The sequence below is a fragment of the Emys orbicularis genome, chromosome 10, assembly GCF_028017835.1.
Source record: "Emys orbicularis isolate rEmyOrb1 chromosome 10, rEmyOrb1.hap1, whole genome shotgun sequence".
Lineage (NCBI taxonomy): Eukaryota > Metazoa > Chordata > Testudines > Emydidae > Emys > Emys orbicularis.
Window position 1 is genome coordinate 47,793,686 of NC_088692.1, and position 17,756 is coordinate 47,811,441.

The window sequence follows — 17,756 nt, forward strand, 5'->3', positions numbered from 1 at the left end:
TGTTCTAATTCAGATTCACTGTAAAGCATAACAAACAAGGAAATCAAAATTAAAACCTGTCACTGAACCTGTCTCACTTTGTCATGCCCAAGTATTGAAGTACACACACACTGATCACCAGGGAGGTGTTGTGGTTGTGAGTTACCAACTGCCTGGATTCTGAACCCCACCATTTACGTCACTTAGTGAGGACTAGTGTTACTTTAATACAGTGTATGTTTCCCTGCATTTGTTTCATGTCATGCTATAATGTTTCAAGGCACCATAGTTAGTGTTAAATGCATGGAGTAATTCAGTGTTAATATGAACTTACTCCACAGCTAACAAGTCATTAAGTGGTTTAATAGGATAGTTACAGCTTGACTTTTTCTTGCTAAAGGAATATTTCCTTCAAGTACATCCTGGAACCTTACAGAATTCCCCATTCTGATTTACTCTTGATGCTCGGGACAGCAACGACACAATCTGCTCAGCTGAGGACTAGGTATTCAATGACCCTCTGACCAATTGTACTTAAGGAGTGGCAATATCCGTTCATATTAATGATCCAGAAAGTGATTAAAGACTAATCAGAGCTTAGTACAGAGTGCGGAGAGCAGAGAACTAACCACCCCTCCCTCCTAAATAAGAATTTTATTCAAATTTGGAGGAAGTAGTAGTTTTCTCCCATATCTAGAGAGTCTGTACCCCATTCAGACTGTTATGTCTGAATAATAAATCCTTCAAGAGAGTATTACAGCAAGGGCTGACAGGCCAATGGCTATTAATTTTACCCATCAATAGTTAAGATATTGTTGATTATAACACAAATTACAATAGTTCAAAGAAGGTGGCAGAGGCCCTGCCAGCAATGTCACTACTCACCAGCTGGATGGCTATCATTAATACCGTCTTCAAAGTGAAAGTTCTATCACAGAGGTCAAACAAATCTTCCAAGCTAGGACCAAGTAGTTCAAGTACCATGGCATTGTACTTTCCACATGGCCCAAAGTAATACACCTGGGGGAGGCCTTCAGCTGTAAGAACAGGGGGAAAAATTAAACAAGTGAGCAGGACTGCACTAGTATTACTCCTATCAAGTCAGACCCTTTGTTGTCCCCAAACTTTATTTTTATTGCTTAACTCATAGTCCCCATTACAGATCTTGCTCAGCAAGCAGAAAAAAAGTTTCCACATGTATTTATTGATATGGATGGAAAGAAGTGCACACCAGTATATGTTCTTCTCAAAGTAAGCCTTTGTAAAGCATATGGATTTTAGGGCAACAAATACTATAAGCATATGAAATATCTAATTCTAGCACTGCAAAAGTTTGGGTCATAGAAGATATTTGTAAGAAGTTCCCTGCTTTACACTAAACATTTGGGGGCCATGAACCCCAAACAAGTCTATGTTGTGACTAGTTCAAGCAGCTGGAAAGAGGTAAAACCTTTTTACTTTAAAAAAAAAAAAATATGGTCAAGAAAGGGCTCCTTTGTAAACCAATGTATGTTGTTTTCAGCATAGCTTTACATAATCTGTTTTATGTTAATATACATACATTTTAATAAAACAGTTATAATTAAACACACACAAGCACTATAAAAGTAATCTCTCTTTTAAAAATGCAAAGATTTTTAATCTTTATATCTTATTTCACTCAGTGAAATAAGAAATTTATCAAATCAGTTAAGCTTATCTGTAAAATTATTTTGCTAAATCATACACAAAATCCTTGGTAAGTGGTTGCTAACTGTAGTCAGTTCTCTCTGCCGACACTCCTACACAAAAAGGCACAGGAATACATTTTTAACATGCCAATAAAACAAAATGTATATTCAACTCTGATGTCAACATTGGATGATAAATGCAAATCCTTTTCCAAAGGGCACCAGAAAGGGGGAAACAATGGCTCAGTCAACACAAGGCTGATCTTGCAGATTCCTGTTGCACTGGTTTGTTTTGAACACTCACTGAACAAACCAAAGCAGAGTTTCAGAGTGGTAACCGTCATTACAAAACCTAATTTTACCATACTAATTCCCCCCTACTGTTACTCACACCTTCTTGTCAACTGTTTGAAATGGGCCACCCTCATTACCACTACAAAAGTGATTTTTCCTCCCTTGGAATTCTACTGTTAAATGAATTGTCTCGTTAGACTGACACACACACACACACACACACACACACACACACACCTTCTATGGTATTTTCCACTCCACGCATCTGATTAAGTGGGTTCTAGCCCATGAAAGCTTATGCCCAAATAAATTTGTTAGTCTCTAAGGTGCCACAAGGACTCCTCATTGTCAAAGCAGAGTTGCACTTCTTGAATTTGCTGCCCTGTGAAATAATTCTAATTGATTGGTATATAGAGTTGATTCAATGCTATGTGATTTTGGCCAACAGCTAGCACTCCAAGGTTTCTTCTAGTACAGGAACTCAGCCTCCTTGCATCTGTCTGAGACAATGCAGCGGAAGCATTGTATTTTATTGTAGAATATGCTTTCAGCCTTTGCTTCATAAACAGTTTCAAACGGTAACGGGGAGTGGGGATACTTATTTTGAAACAACCTCAAAGAGTTGAGCCCAATGCCAAATTGACTTGTCCATTTTTAACATACAAAAGATAGATTACCGGCTGCTCAGATAACATTAATTACGCATATAGACAAGAATTAGATGTTTGTTTAAACAATTTGTTCTCAGACATCAGTGAAACCAAAGAATCCCAGAACATAGACTCATAGACTTTAAGGTCAGAAGGGACCAATATGGTCATCTAGTCTGACCTCCCGCATGATGCAGGCCACAAAAGCTGACCCACCCACAACAGAATCCTCCAGCCTGCAACCCCTGCCCTATGCTGCGGAGGAAGGCGAAAAACCTCCAGGGCCTCTGCCAATCTACCCTGGAGGAAAATTCCTTCCCGACCCCAAATATGGCGATCAGTAGAACCCCGAGCATACAGGCAAGATTCTACAGCCGGACCCTCATTTTACCAGCGATGGCACGTTAATGCCTAATTGACTAAAATCACGTTATCCCATCAAACCATTCCCTCCATAAACTTATCAAGCCTAATCTTGAAGCCAGAGAGGTCTTTCGCCCCCACCGTTTCCCTCGGAAGGCTGTTCCAAAATTTCACCCCTCTGACGGTTAGAAACCTTCGTCTAATTTCAAGCCTAAACTTCCCCACGGCCAGTTTATATCCATTTGTTCTCGTGTCCACATTACTACTGAGCTGAAATAATTCCTCTCCCTCGTTGGTATTAATCCCTTTGATATATTTAAAGAGAGCAATCATATCCCCCCTCAGCCTTCTTTTGGTTAGGCTAAACAAACCGAGCTCCTCGAGTCTCCTTTCATAGGAAAGGTTTTCCATTCCTCGGATCATCCTAGTGGCCCTTCTCTGCACCCGTTCCAGTTTGAGTTCATCCTTTTTAAACATAGGAGACCAGAACTGCACACAGTACTCCAAATGAGGTCTCACCAGCGCCTTGTATAACGGAAGCAGCACCTCCCTGTCCCTACTAGAAATACCTCGCCTAACGCATCCCAAGATCGCATTAGCTTTTTTCACAGCCACGTCACATTGCCGACTCATAGTCATCCTGCGATCAACCAGGACTCCGAGGTCCTTCTCCTCCTCCGTCACTTCCAACCTATGCGTCCCTAACTTATAACTAAAATTCTTGTTAGTCATCCCTAAATGCATCACCTTACACTTCTCACTATTAAATCTCATCCTATTATTGTTACTCCAATTTACAAGGTCATCCAAGTCTCCCTGCAGAATATCCCGATCCTTCTCCGAATTGGCAATACCTCCCAACTTTGTGTCATCCGCAAACTTTATCAGCCCACTCCTACATTCGGTTCCGAGGTCAGTAATGAATAGATTAAATAAAATAGGACCCAAAACCAAACCTTGAGGAACCCCACTGGTGACCTCCCTCCAATCTGACAGTTCACCTTTCAGTACTACCCGCTGCAGTCTCCCCTTTAACCAGTTCTTTATCCACCTCTGGATTTTCATATCGATCCCCATCTTTTCTAATTTAACCAATAATTCCTCGTGCGGCACAGTATCAAACGCTTTACTAAAATCGAGGTAAATTAGATCCACCGCATTTCCTTTATCTAGAAGGTCTGTTACTTTCTCAAAGAAGGAGATCAGGTTGGTTTGGCACGATCTGCCTTTCGTAAACCCATGTTGTAATTTGTCCCAATTGCCATTCACCTCAAGGTCCTTAACTACTTTCTCCTTCAAAATTTTTTCCAAGACCTTGCATACTACAGAAGTTAAACTAACAGGCCTGTAGTTACCCGGGTCACTTTTTTTCCCCTTCTTGAAAATAGGAACCACATTAGCTATTTTCCAGTCCAACGGTACCACCCCCGAGTTTACAGATTCATTAAAAATTATCGCTAAGGGGCTTGCAATTTCTCGCGCCAGCTCCTTCAATATTCTAGGAAGAAGATCATCCGGTCCGCCCGATTTAGTCCCATTTAGCTGGTCAAGTTTAGCTTCCACCTCTGATACTGTAATGTCAATCGCCCCTCCTTTATTCCCCTCTGTCCTGCTCCCTCTATTCCTAAGCCCTTCATTAGCCTTATTAAAGACCGACGCAAAATATTCATTTAGATATTGTGCCATGCCTAGATTATCCTTAATCTCCACTCCATCTACATTCTTCAGCGGTCCCACTTCCTCTTTCTTTGTTTTCTTCCTATTTATATGGCTATAAAACCTCTTACTATTGGATTTAATTCCCCTCGCGAGGTCCAACTCTACACGGCTTTTGGCCTTTCTCACTGCATCCCTACATGCTCTGACCTCAATAAGGTAGGTTTCCTTGCCGATCTCTCCCCTCTTCCATTCTTTGTACGCTTTCTGTTTTTTCTTAATCGCCCCTTTGAGACGCCCGCTCATCCAGCTAGGTCTAATTCTCCTGCCTACTAACCGTTTTCCCTTTCTCGGGATACAGGCCTCGGACAGCTCGTGCAACTTCAACTTGAAATAATCCCAGGCCTCATCTGCCTTTAGCTCTCTAAGTATGTTAGCCCAATCCACTTCCCTAAGTAGTTGCCTTAATTTATTAAAGTTGGCCTTTTTGAAATCGTAAACCTTAGTCAGAGTTTTATTTGTGTTAATCCTTCCATTTAGTTTAAACCGAATTAGCTCATGGTCACTCGAGCCAAGGTTGTCCCCTACAACCATTTCCTCAACGAGGTCCTCACTACTCACCAGGACCAAATCTAAAATGGCATCCCCCCTCGTCGGTTCAGCTACTACTTGATGAAGGAATTCATCTGCTAGCACGTCTAGGAACATCTGAGCCCTATTATTGTTACTAGCATTTGTTCCCCAATCTATGTCTGGGAAGTTAAAGTCCCCCATGATTACACAGCTCTTATTAGTTTTTACTTCCTTAAGAACATTAAATAGTTCTCTGTCCGCATCCAGGCTAGATCCTGGCGGTCTATAGCACACCCCAAGCAGTATCTCAGGGGAGCCTCTAGTAGTTCTTTTACGCAGTGTAATTATTGCCCATACAGACTCCGTCTTATCCATTCCATCACTTATTATTTCTTTACATTTTAGCTCATTATTGACATACAATGCCACACCCCCACCTTTACCTTTTTTCCGGTCATTCCTAAACAGCACATACCCTTCCATACCTGTACTCCAGTCATGACTACAGTTCCACCACGTTTCGGTTATTCCTACGATATCAGGTTTCATTTCTTGGACCAGGAGCTCCAATTCCTCCATTTTGTTACCTAGGCTTCTCGCATTCGTGTATAAACATCTTACTGTATGCTGTCTATCCTTTCTCCCATTAGTTATGCAATTTGGTACGGACCCCGTACTGTCCATCCGCCCCCTCCTTCTTATGTCCAATTCCCTACCCCTACCTATATCTGTGCTTATCTCTTCGCCCTCTTTTTCAGTGTTGGAATCTGGCGTGGAGATTAACTGGACATCTCCCAACCGTCTCCCCCAAGTTCCTAGTTTAAAGCCCTTTTGATGAGATGAGCCAGCCTCCCTCCCAGAAGTCTATTTCCTTCCCTACTCAGGTGAAGTCCATCCCGTGAGAACAGCTGTCTGTCCCCGAAAGCCTCCCAGTGGCCATACATCCCAAAGCCCTCCTTATAGCACCACTCCCTTAGCCAGCTATTTATCCTCACAATCCTGTCTGCCCTTTGCTGTCCTTCTCTAGGAACAGGCAGAATCCCACTGAAGATAATCTGAGCCTCGACTTCCTTAAGCATCTTCCCCAGCCTGGCATAATCTCCCTTGATTCTCTCTAGCGAGAACCTAGCCGTGTCATTCGTTCCTACATGAAGGACGATCAAGGGGTTCTTACCTGCTCCTTTCAGGATCCTTTTCAACCGCAGGTCCACATCCCGTATCTTAGCGCCCGGCAGACAGCACACCCTTCTGTTTTCTGGGTCTGCCCTGGTCACAGGCCTGTCTAGCCTCCTCAGTAAGGAGTCCCCAATCACATAAACCTGCCTTTGCCTGGGGGCAGCGCAATCTACCAATCTATCCCCTGTTCCCTGCGGCCGTAACTCCTGTCTGTCTCTATTTTCCCTTATAGTCCCCCTATTGCCATCCTGTATCCTCCTGGGGCCGAGTATTGATGCTGTTTCCATCAACTCCTCCCCCCTGTTTATTGGACTAGCTGCCCTTCTTTTCTTCCTCTGCCTCCCACCATCAGTTACCACCTGCTGCGTCCCCTCCTCGTTAGCCAAACACCCAAACCTGTTCCTGAGTTCTATTTCCCCCTCACTAGCCCTCCTTTTCCTTGGCCTGCTTCTCACGGTCACATGCTTCCACTGCTCTTGTTCTCCCCCCGACATTCCCCCCTCACAGACCATAGCCCCCGCTTCCATCTGCACCCCCGAGCATTCCCCTTCAGCCACCCCTTGCCTTTGCTCCATTAGCTGCTCGAACCCCCTTCTAAACTCTACCATGTATATTACATGATGTTTAAGGGATCAAATATGTATATATAACATATTCTGTTCCAGGCAAAAAGACTATATTGGAAGTTAAGTTGCAAGAATCATTTACTCAAAATTTAGGAAGTGCCAGAATTAAGGTAGCCCATACACCTTAATTCTGCACACTTGTACATTATACCATTTTTAGTTACTTGATCACGAACTATTTTCTTCCACACAAGGAAAGGTGGTGTGAAGGAGGACATATAAAATTAGAGCAAACTCACAACTACAGTAACTTTTGCCTCTACTGTACCTTTGGAAAATCCAGCTAATCCACACAATGCATGATTCACAACATAAACAATAGCACTTCCCAGTTCTTAAAAATGCAATGAATGTTGTACAGAGGTTTCTTATTACTAAAACAATCCTACTGAACTGTTACTAGCCTACTATGAAGTATATCTAAAGCTTGTCCAGTATAACTAAAGCTTTGTTCACACAGGGTACTGTTTGTCAAAGATTATTCTCTATTTTTTAAAATTGTGTTTGTTCACTTATGTTAATTCATTAATTTTGGGGATTTATACTGTAGTCTGCCAGTCACCAGAACAAATTAGTGAGGTACTTAAAGTACTTGTAGAAACTGCATGTCTAGCCACCAGAATTTTTATGTTCTATGTTCAACAGCTACACAAACATTTACCGTGTTGAGAGGATGACCTTTGTGGACTGAAACACTTAATGGATCTTTGGATTAGATCCAAACAATTGAGGTAAGACAATAAAAAGAATGTACCGTCTCTTTTAGAAAAGAGAAGTCCAGCTCAAGAGTGTTCGCTTTCTTCGCTACAGAACCAATTCAAAGAGCAGAGCATGAGTAGTACTGGGCCAAGTCAGCTCCAGCAGGGTTTTAAATATCCCATTTCAGAGACCAGCAACACCTCATTAGTAAGGATTGGGTCATCTCAATGTACACAGCTGGAATTAGCTGGTACGCTTTACTGGCACTGTTTATTGTCAGATCATATTGGCACTCACTCTTTCTAACTTCCCAGCAGGTGCCCCTGATCTCATACTGGGTTCCAATAACATAGAAGCAGGTCACCAACGATGCTGGAGGGACAAAGAGGAGGCAGGTTGGAGGCTCTGAGAATTGGATATTGGGAAACCCATCCACCAGCATGGGCAACAAAAAGAAACCAAGTGACTGAAGATGAGCACCAGGAGGAAACTGAAGCAACAGTAGGAAGAGCTTGAAGAATGGCAAAGGATATTGGAAGGGGGGGGGGGGAGGAATTGGTAGACTCATGGCAACAAAAAAGGCAAAAGACAGATTAATAGATCCACAGATTCCAAGGGCAGAAGGAACCATCTAGTCTGACCTCCTGTATAACACAGGCCAGAGAAGGGTGGAAGGGTAGAGTCGGGGGGGAAAGGCAGAACTAGGAAAAATGTGGGTTCCCGGATGAAGAAGAGGTCAAAGATAGGGAGACAAGAGGAAATTGTTAAACCCAAAAGGATTAGAAAAAGAGAAAGTAAGGTAGCTTTAACAACCCCCCTGTGCTAAACATGGGGGTTCAGTGTGTATCCTCCTAAATACCACCATCCATAACTCCCCAAAGCTCCTTCTCTGTGTGGAGCTCTTTACAAGATCCATCTCCACTTGCAAATAAAATGGTCCTGAACATCAGTGACGGCAACAGTTAGGCAACCACAGCGTGACCCTGTATCTCCATTGTTGAGGTTGTCTCTCCCTTGATGCTTTGGGGAATGGGAGGGAAAAGGATCATGGATCCAATCCTAAAGCAGTCACCCTCTGCTTCTATCCTGTTCTGCCAACAGGGGGTCCCCTTGAGGGGGATGGATGCAATACATGTCACCTGAAGTGTTGGCATGTCAATGAAACAACTATGTGGTATAAATAATGAACATGCTTAGGCCTACCTGCTGAATCTTTGACTCCAGGGTTTTGTTTCACTAAAACCAAGTGGATTTTCCCACACAGAAACCATTTTTCTATTCCCCATGCTGCCTTATTTCCTTCACGAGAAGGGATAGAGCTTGCTTCCCGGTTGCAAGAATGAAAAGGACAGTTGGTGAAACCAAAGGGTTTTAAAAGAGACAGAAGTATGTGAATATATTTTTACAAGGCCAAAATTCATTTCATATTGCCCTTATGATACTTTACACACCACAAGAGAACTCGTACACTCACTCATTTATAATATTTTTCTGAAAACCATGGGTGCAATGGTAAGAGGTGCAGACAACAGTTGGCAGAAGCATGGTCAGGTTGATTGCCAACTGGAAAGATGGCAACGCTGGGAAGGAGGAGGGCACACCAGCTCCTCCCTTCTTCCCCACACAGCTTGAGTACTTGCAGTATGGAAATAAAAGACAACCCTGCCCCCACTCAATGACCAACATATGATTTTGTACAAGGAGGACTAACATAGGCAACAAGGTAGTAGGTCCACTCTAAAGGGATAGCTCCTTTTGTTCTGTAAGATTTGTGTAGTGAAAAGTGCACCCTGTTCCTATTCCAGAATGATGACTTATCACTTAATGACCACACAAAACAAATAATTCCTTAGTACACAGTTTAGTAAAGCAACTTTATTAGCTCATGATGAACCACCTTCTTAACTTGCTGGGAAGTGAATGGATGGAACATCAAGCTCACATACCACCACTGGTACATGTACCACAGTTTGGGAACCTCTGGTCTAGTGGATAGGCTACTGGACTAGGATTCAGACCTTTGTTCTGTTCCCAGCTATTCCCTGACTTTTTTGCGTGATCTTGGGCAAGTTACTTCACCACTCTTCTTTCTCTCTCCCCCATCCTTTATCCTATTGTTTTAGGCTGCAAACTCTTTAGTGCAGGCCAGTAGGAGGCGGGGCAGGAAGATGCGGGGCAGTGGTGGGAACTTGGGGAAAGGGGTGGGGTGGGGGCAGGTCCTGGAGTGGAGCGGGGGGGTTGAGCACTCCCAGGCCCGGAGGAAACCCCCACTGATTTTCCTCGTCACTCCTATGACCCTAGTGTAATTTTCCATGCTCCCCCACCAATATTTAACCCTCTGTTAAGTTCACCTTTTTTATACTTACTGTTGGGCTTTTGTTACCTGTCCCTACTGAACCCAGTTCAAAGCCCTCCTCAACTAGGTTGGTGAGTCGGTGCACAAAGATGCTCTTCCCCTTTTTGGTCAGGTGAACCCCCAACTCTTTCCAGCAGATCATCTTCCCGGAACAGCATTCCATGGTCAAGGAAGCCAAAGCCCTCCCATTGACACCATATGCACAGCCATGAATTCATCTCCACGATGCACGTGTCCCTGCTTGGGTCCTTATCCTCCACTGCTCCCCTACAAACTGCTCCAACACAACCTGCTCCCCTGACCCTTTCACCCTGACTCCCAGAGCTCTGATCTGTTCAGGGTCAGACATGGCAGCACCATGAGTGCCTATATGGATGAGCAGCGTGGGGTAGTCATCAGGGGGCGGATGAGCCTCAGCAACCTTTCCATAATGTCTTGGACATGATCTCTAGGGTGACAGTTCATTTCCTGGGACATCATATCAGGTTGGCAGATGGATGCCTCCATTCCCCTCAGAAGGATGTCCCCAACCACAAGCACGCTGTCTTCTTCTCTCGGGTGCAGTAGCTGCAAACCTCCCAGCCTTGGGAACAAATGGTTTCTCCTCCTTAGTTATTGAGTTCTGCTCTTCACCACGTATTGACAGTACAGTATACTGGTTCTTCAACTAGATGGACAGGGACTTGGGAGGGGTGGGGGAGGAAGCACGGTCTATTGCCTGAGGTGGCCAACAGCTAGTCTCCTCCTTGCAGTGCAGCCAGTTTTCCTTCCTCCACTTGTGCTGCTGTAGTCATCTGTAGTTGGATAGCATCCTCCATCCCAGATGTCTCCATGTGCATCCTCTCAAAGTCCTCATGTTCCTGGATGCTATGCAGATGAGCCACCTTGTTCTGCAGCTGTCTTGCCTGCTTCCTGAGGGACTTCACCAACAGACACCTGTAGCCTGATTTAGGGTGTACTGATAATATTAATTTGGATAATATGGGAATTTAATTTATTAATTTAATTTTATTTAATTTTAATAATAATATTAATTATTATTATTAATATTAATTAGTATGGGTTTAGGCTCACCAATTTGTTTGATCAGAAGATAAAAGTTCTTGTCCTGAATCAGGCTCCACAGAATTTATAAAGGACCCTCAGGGGTATGACAGGAAGCTCACACTGAGACAGATATAGTTTTAAAGACTTATTAAAATCAATAATAGTAAGTAAATGGTAAAATACCCAGAGTTACAAAGTTACAATTGCATTACTGGTATTCAAAAGATACATATGATAATATAGTATTATATGTAACAAAGCTATAGTTAATATACTCACACCCTTCCTTGATAACCTGGTGGTAAGAGACACAGGAACAGACTTGTGGTTCAGGTTTCTCAATTCTTGAGTGAGGGATGCAGTGCTTAGAAAATGCTAAGAGCTATCAAAGCTGACTAGGGTTTACTTGACTAACAAATTTAAATCAAAACCTAATAATCAAACTAAGAATAAAACCAAGCTTAGCCTAGTTCCCTTGAAACTTAAAGTTTAAGAAGGACAAGTATAGCGCACAAATAGTAGCAGTCATCGTAGATAGATAGAGTGGAGGAAGTAAATGAGAATAGAGTAAAGTGAGAACGGAGATAGTGAGAAATGGAGATGGAGTAAAGTAAGAACGGAGAAAATGGAGATAATGGAGAACGGAGAGAGAGAGAGAGCCTCTATTGAGGTGGATTACCTCTTTTATAGGGCAAATGCCGGACTCCTTCCTCTTATGCCCAAATTTCATTCCTCACCCACAGAAATGTTAGGGTACCCTTACCCCATAGGCTAGTATGTATGTGCGTATTGATGACAGGTATGTACGCACATCAGTCTCTTATGGTGTACTTGTTAAGTCTGTGGGAAAACCCCGTTTCCACCCTTTAAGGCTATTGGTCCAGGTAAAGGTCTCTAGACATCTGCGTGGGTGTTTTGTCTAATTTTACTTTTCTGGGTGAGGGTCTCAAAAGGTGTTAACTTCACATTAGCTTAACACATCTCTCACACCTGGTGGTTTCCCCTGCCTGGCTTTTGGCAGCCAATGCTGGTTAAGGGAGTGATTTTTGGTGACATTTCTATACCAGCAAAAGCCCTAGTGTAGGAACAGCTGTACTGGTATACAAGTGCTTTTGCTAGTATAGCTTATTTCACTTACCAAACTAGTATAAACTATACCTGCAAAAGCACTTTTTTGCCAGTATAACCTATGTCTGCATTAGGAAGGTTTGGCAGTCCAGCTATACCAGCAAACCTTTTCCACGGGAGACCCGATCCAGGATTGAAATTGGTGGGAAGACCAAAAAGCCACAAGTTTGTGATGTCAGACTCACACATACTCAGTTCAACATGTTAGATGGAAGAGCACTTATATTTCTAAAGTTAGTCTGATCTTAGTTATCTTTGGAGGACTTTGTGTGGTGTAATGCTATTTATTATTGTCAGATGTTTCCAAAAAAGATCAATGGAAAGTTTCTTTGGTCTAATTCTCTCTAAACTGTTGAGAGGCAAGACTCAGGGCCAAACACATGCTTCACAACCTGCAAACACTTCCAGTTGTTAGCAAAGTGATACACTGGATGTGCTGGTATTCATCATGAATGCCTTTAAAAAAATGGTCATTTGCCCTATGGTTTGCCTTTTTTTTTTTTTTTTTAAACTGCCATCTGTGGTCTGTCCTGTACTTACCAAAAGGGGGTATTATCCGAAACATCTAAATGGTAATATTGGTAAATGCCAAGTTTTTAAGGGTTCCCACTGTTTTTAAGGGTTCCTGCAATCCTTTACTCACTTTACCAAACCTAATTTACTTATGCTATAGGTAACTTGGCAGTCACCATTGCCTGACATTTGACACTATGCAGCATATGGATTCTCTTAATATCTTTCTATTCTCTGCTCGTTTAGCAGCTGTCCTGCCAAGCAAATTAGTAATCCCACCAGATTTATTGCCTCAGTTTCAAAGTGTTTGCATTTTAGACATGCAAACAGGCTGCAAAGATGCACAACTGAAATCATTCTTGTCTAAGAATTTTTCAAAAGAGAAATACTTGTCAGTGCATGAATGTAGGCTTCCATGGTTAGTCTCCATTTCTCCCCACCCTCAAACACTCCTATTATTAAAGTTAATAACTATACAATCTGCCATCAGAGGCTGGTTGGAGAGATTGCCATTGAGCATCTTGAGGCATTCCTCATGTAGACATTAACCTGGTCACCTCTATCGCATTTCCAATCCCTGTGCCCTGGACAGGAAGCTGAGTTCTTGTTTATCAAGATAAGAGCACCATCACTAAAGCAGCGCGAAGTACCATGATTTACATGAATAATTATTCAAATTCACTCTTCATGAAGTAATGTGCAAAGGGAGATATGACAATTGTATCCAATTAATACTCTGACTTTGGAGTGCAATCCCATTTGCTACTTCCAAAAAAAAAAAAAAAAAAAAAAAATCCCCCCTCCAAAGTGCTCTCATCCCTGGAATTTCCCCCCCCCCCCACTTCTCCTAACTCCAGTGAGAATTTGGGGAAATTAAGATTTAGAATCTATTTAATATTCCTCCTCAACCAGCTTTCCTTAGACCAAAGAAGAGGCCAACTGTTCACCTGAATACGACTTTGACTGACAACGCTACTTAGTTGTATTGATTCTCTTGTAGTATTATATTGTACAAGGGATATGATTTAGTTGAGGCAGAAAACATAAGCTGCTATACAAATCTTGATCATTAAGCCTTTCTTTTTATACAGTGCATTAAAAGCAGAGTCTAGCCCAGTGGGAGAGCAGCATGTATTGTATACTGATAGTATGCAAATCTGGTTCCAATGCTGAGACACAGAACCGGTCAAAAGCCAGAGGAACCCAAGGAAGAGCTATGTGTAGCTAGAAAGCTGGTCTCTCTCAAAAACAGAAGTTGGTCCAATAAATGATATTATCTCACCCACGTTGTCAGAGGGAATTAACAGGTCATTCAAAGATCTCCCAAAATAACTGAACATAAATAGCTTAGAAAATAAAGAACTGTATGAAGACATCCTGAAGAGACCCAGCAAGTGTATGTCTATACTATAACCAGTAACTGGGACTTATTCCAGAACCATCCAAACAACAAGAATAAAACTGGCATAAGTGAGGCTCCTTGCACTGCATCTGGGTTCATGCTACTCAGTGAAGCTACCGTACTTGATCTGGTTTGTGTGTTTTCAGGGACAGATGTAGCTAAGTTTCCAGGAGCCAGTCATGTACCTCAGATTGAAATATTTATTTTCAAAAATGTTCATTATCTAAAGAAGGTAACAGTAATTTGAGGGGGCAAACATTATTCTGGATGGTCAGTGGCATGGACTGACAGAGAGGGCTTTTACAACCTGGCTAGGAGACTCTGATTTGGAAGCCAAATATGATAGTTTCATTCTTTGACTGCCAGCTCTGGATGAGAAGGTAAAACATTGCCTTGTGCTGAGAATCTGGCAGAACAGGGACAGGGACTAGTCGCTGGAGTGTAAACATGCATTTCATTTAATCAGATAAATTAAACCAGCAAAAATTTAATTCAAAATTGTATGAACACAAAATACTCAGAGGAAGAAAAAAAGGCACAAGAATTCACCCATCTCTTTCAAAATAGCCAAAAAGTTGAATCCTTTAAGAAATAAGATGTCTTCAAAAAGGACAAAAATTGCAGTTGAAAGATCATCACCTCAGGTACTCAGAATTGACCATTATCACTTCTCTCCTCCCAGGATGTGGTTAACAGGGCCGGCTCCAGGCACCAGCTTGGCAAGCAGGTGCTTGGGGCGGCCACTCCGGAGAGGGGCGGCAGGTCCAGCTATTCGGCGGCAATTCAGCGGACGGTCCCTCACTCCCGCTCAGAGCGAAAGACCTTCTGCCGAATTACCGCCGCAGATCGCGACTTTTTTTTTTTTGGGGCTGTTTGGGGCGGCCAAAACCGTGGAGCCGGCCCTGGTGGTTAAAATCACAAAAAACTGATATATCATTATTTATTAGGTAATGCTGCTTTCAGAATTACCTCCACTTGGAGCTTATCATAAGCATGATGCTGTGCATGCTTCTTTCTTATTGAACAAATTCCTTTATGGGATATGGTAGAACTTCTCAATATAGCAGATTGGGAGCAGTAAGTGTTGAGGACGGGTCAGTTGTACAGACTGAGCTGAATCACTTGGGTAGGTGGACTCATTTGAACACAGCCAAATGCAAAATCAACTATGATGAAAAAGTGTACGTCATACTTACAAAATGGGGAACCATATCCTGAAAAGCAATGACAATGAAAAAGGATTCAGGGGTCATGACAGATTACACTGCTCTACAGCCAAAATGCTTCTCAAATAAATGTAGTCAAACTTTACTAATTCTGGGTCACTGAGAACGAAAATGATGCTTAAAATTGTTGATTGGCTCTAGTTTTCAAGATATGCTATTGGGTCAGTATATACGACCCTTGACTTGGGAATGGCGGAGGATAAGTGAGTTATAAAGGGAAGGGATCTCAATTTAAACCAGAAATGACTAAAATACATCTTTGACTGGATCTATGAATAAATCTATGACTGGGTTTGGACAGTACTTGCTTTTTAGGCAAAACAATGAACGATGCAATCTGAAGCTGGTATTGCGTCATACATGATATGAATTGCATCATGTTATTCCTAGAAGTCATGGATGATGCAATCATAACGAAGCTTACATCACTCTGCTGAACAAATTGGCCTATATCAGCTCTAGAAATCATACAGTGTCGTGCTCTCTTATTTGTCAGTGTTTGATTTTGCAAAGGGACACATTTCTGTTTAGCCAAAGTGAGCAGAGATGCCTCATACTTGTGTGAACAGTGCAGATAACTTCTGCTATGTTTGTGGTGAAGTGACTTTTGCATCACAAAAGCGCAGTATAACCACTATGGTTAAGAAAGCCTATCACCTTTCTTTTGGCTGCAAAATTGGAGATCAGGACAAGAGGTGGGCCCCACACATACGCTGCAACACTTGTGCAACAAATCTTCGCCAGTGGTTGAACAGGAAAAGGAAATCTATGCCTTTTGCAGTGCCAATGATTTGGAGAGAGCCAACAGATCATACCAGCAATTGTTACTTCTGCATGGTGCCTCCAATTGGGAAAGGTGTGTCAAAGAAGAAAAAGTGGACTGTGCATTATCCAAACATTCCATCAGCTATACGCCCAGTACCCCACGGAGAAGGACTGCCGGTTCCTGATGCACCAGAATCATTCTCACTTGAGTCAGACGAGGAAGAGGAAGAGGATGAAACTTCTGGTCCTGAACCATCAAGGTCACAGGACCCACATTTTCTCCCATCCTCCTCCTCTGAACCACACCTCATAACACAAGGTGAACTGAATGACCTTGTCAGGGATTTGGAACTACCCAAGAGTAAGGCAGAGCTGTTGGTCTCCAGACTACAGCAGTGGAATCTCCTGGCAGGTGATGTTAGGGTTTCCATGTTCCGTGACCGTCAAAAGGATCTTGTCCCATTCTTCTTCATGGAAGGTCATCTTGTAGCCTGCAACAACATCGATGGTGTGATGGCAGCCCTCAACATCGTTCACGATCCAGATGAGTGGAGACTGTTCATTGATTCATCGAAGACGAGTCTTAAAGCTGTTTTACTGCATAATGGCAATGTTTTGCCATCAATTCCAGTTGGTCATGCAGTCCATATGAAGGAAACCTATGACAACATGAAACAACTTTGGAGGTGCATAAACTATGACCAACATCAGTGGCAGCTTTGTGGCGATTTGAAGGTTGTTGCTCTCTTGCTTGGTCTGCAGACTGGATACACAAAGTACTGCTGTTTTCTCTGCGAATGGGATAGTCGTGCAAGAGATTCCCACTACATCAAGAAAGATTGGCCACTCTGACAGTCATTGGAGCCTGGGAGGAAAAGTGTTCAGCATCCACCACTTGTTGAATCAAGGAAGGTTTTGTTACCACCCTTACACATCAAGCTGGGTCTGATGAAGAACTTTGTCAAGGCCATTGACAAAACACAAGCAGCTTTCAAGTACCTCCGTGGAAAATTTCCAAGGTTAAGTGAAGCTAAGATAAAGGAAGGTGTCTTTGTTGGTCCTCAGATTCGTGAACTTCTTCGAGATGATGCATTTGACCATGCACTGCGTGACAAGGAAAAGACTGCATGGAAAGCCTTCCAGTTAGTGGCAATAAATTTTCTCGGAAACAACAAGGCAGACAACTACAGATTGTTGGTGGAAAACCTCCTCAAGGCATACAAAAGCCTTGGTTGCAACATGTCACTAAAGATACATTTTTTGCACTCTCATCTAGATTTTTTTCCACCAAACTGCAGAGCAGTGAGCGACGAGCACGGCGAGCGATTTCACCAGGACATTGCAACAATGGAGAAACGCTATCAGGGCAAATGGAGCTCATCAATGCTTGCAGACTATTGCTGGACAGTGACAAGAGATGCTCCATTTAATGAATACAAGAGACAAGCCAAGAAGCGCCGAGTAGACACTGAATAGGACTAAACTATGTACATAATAGTTTTTTGCCTTTTGTTTCATAATACATTTTATTTATATAACCCTTTTGCTGATTTTTAAAGTGTTACATAAACAGGACAGGTAAAATATTATCATGTAAAGCAATCATAAACACATGAAAAGACCTAGGTTTACA

The 17,756-nt window shown here is 42.5% G+C and overlaps 1 protein-coding gene across 8 annotated transcripts in view; it reads right to left on the minus strand.

Moving 5' to 3' along the window:
- Positions 1-17,756, minus strand: part of CSNK1G1 (casein kinase 1 gamma 1) — a 229,218-nt gene that overhangs the window by 91,984 nt on the left and 119,478 nt on the right. For 7 of the 8 annotated variants that reach the window (XM_065412650.1, XM_065412649.1, XM_065412651.1 and 4 more), the window contains one exon: positions 865-1,016. In XM_065412650.1, the coding sequence (XP_065268722.1) occupies positions 865-1,016 (152 nt within the window). The remainder of the gene's footprint in view (positions 1-864; positions 1,017-17,756) is intronic. The other variant, XM_065412656.1, reaches the window with a different exon arrangement.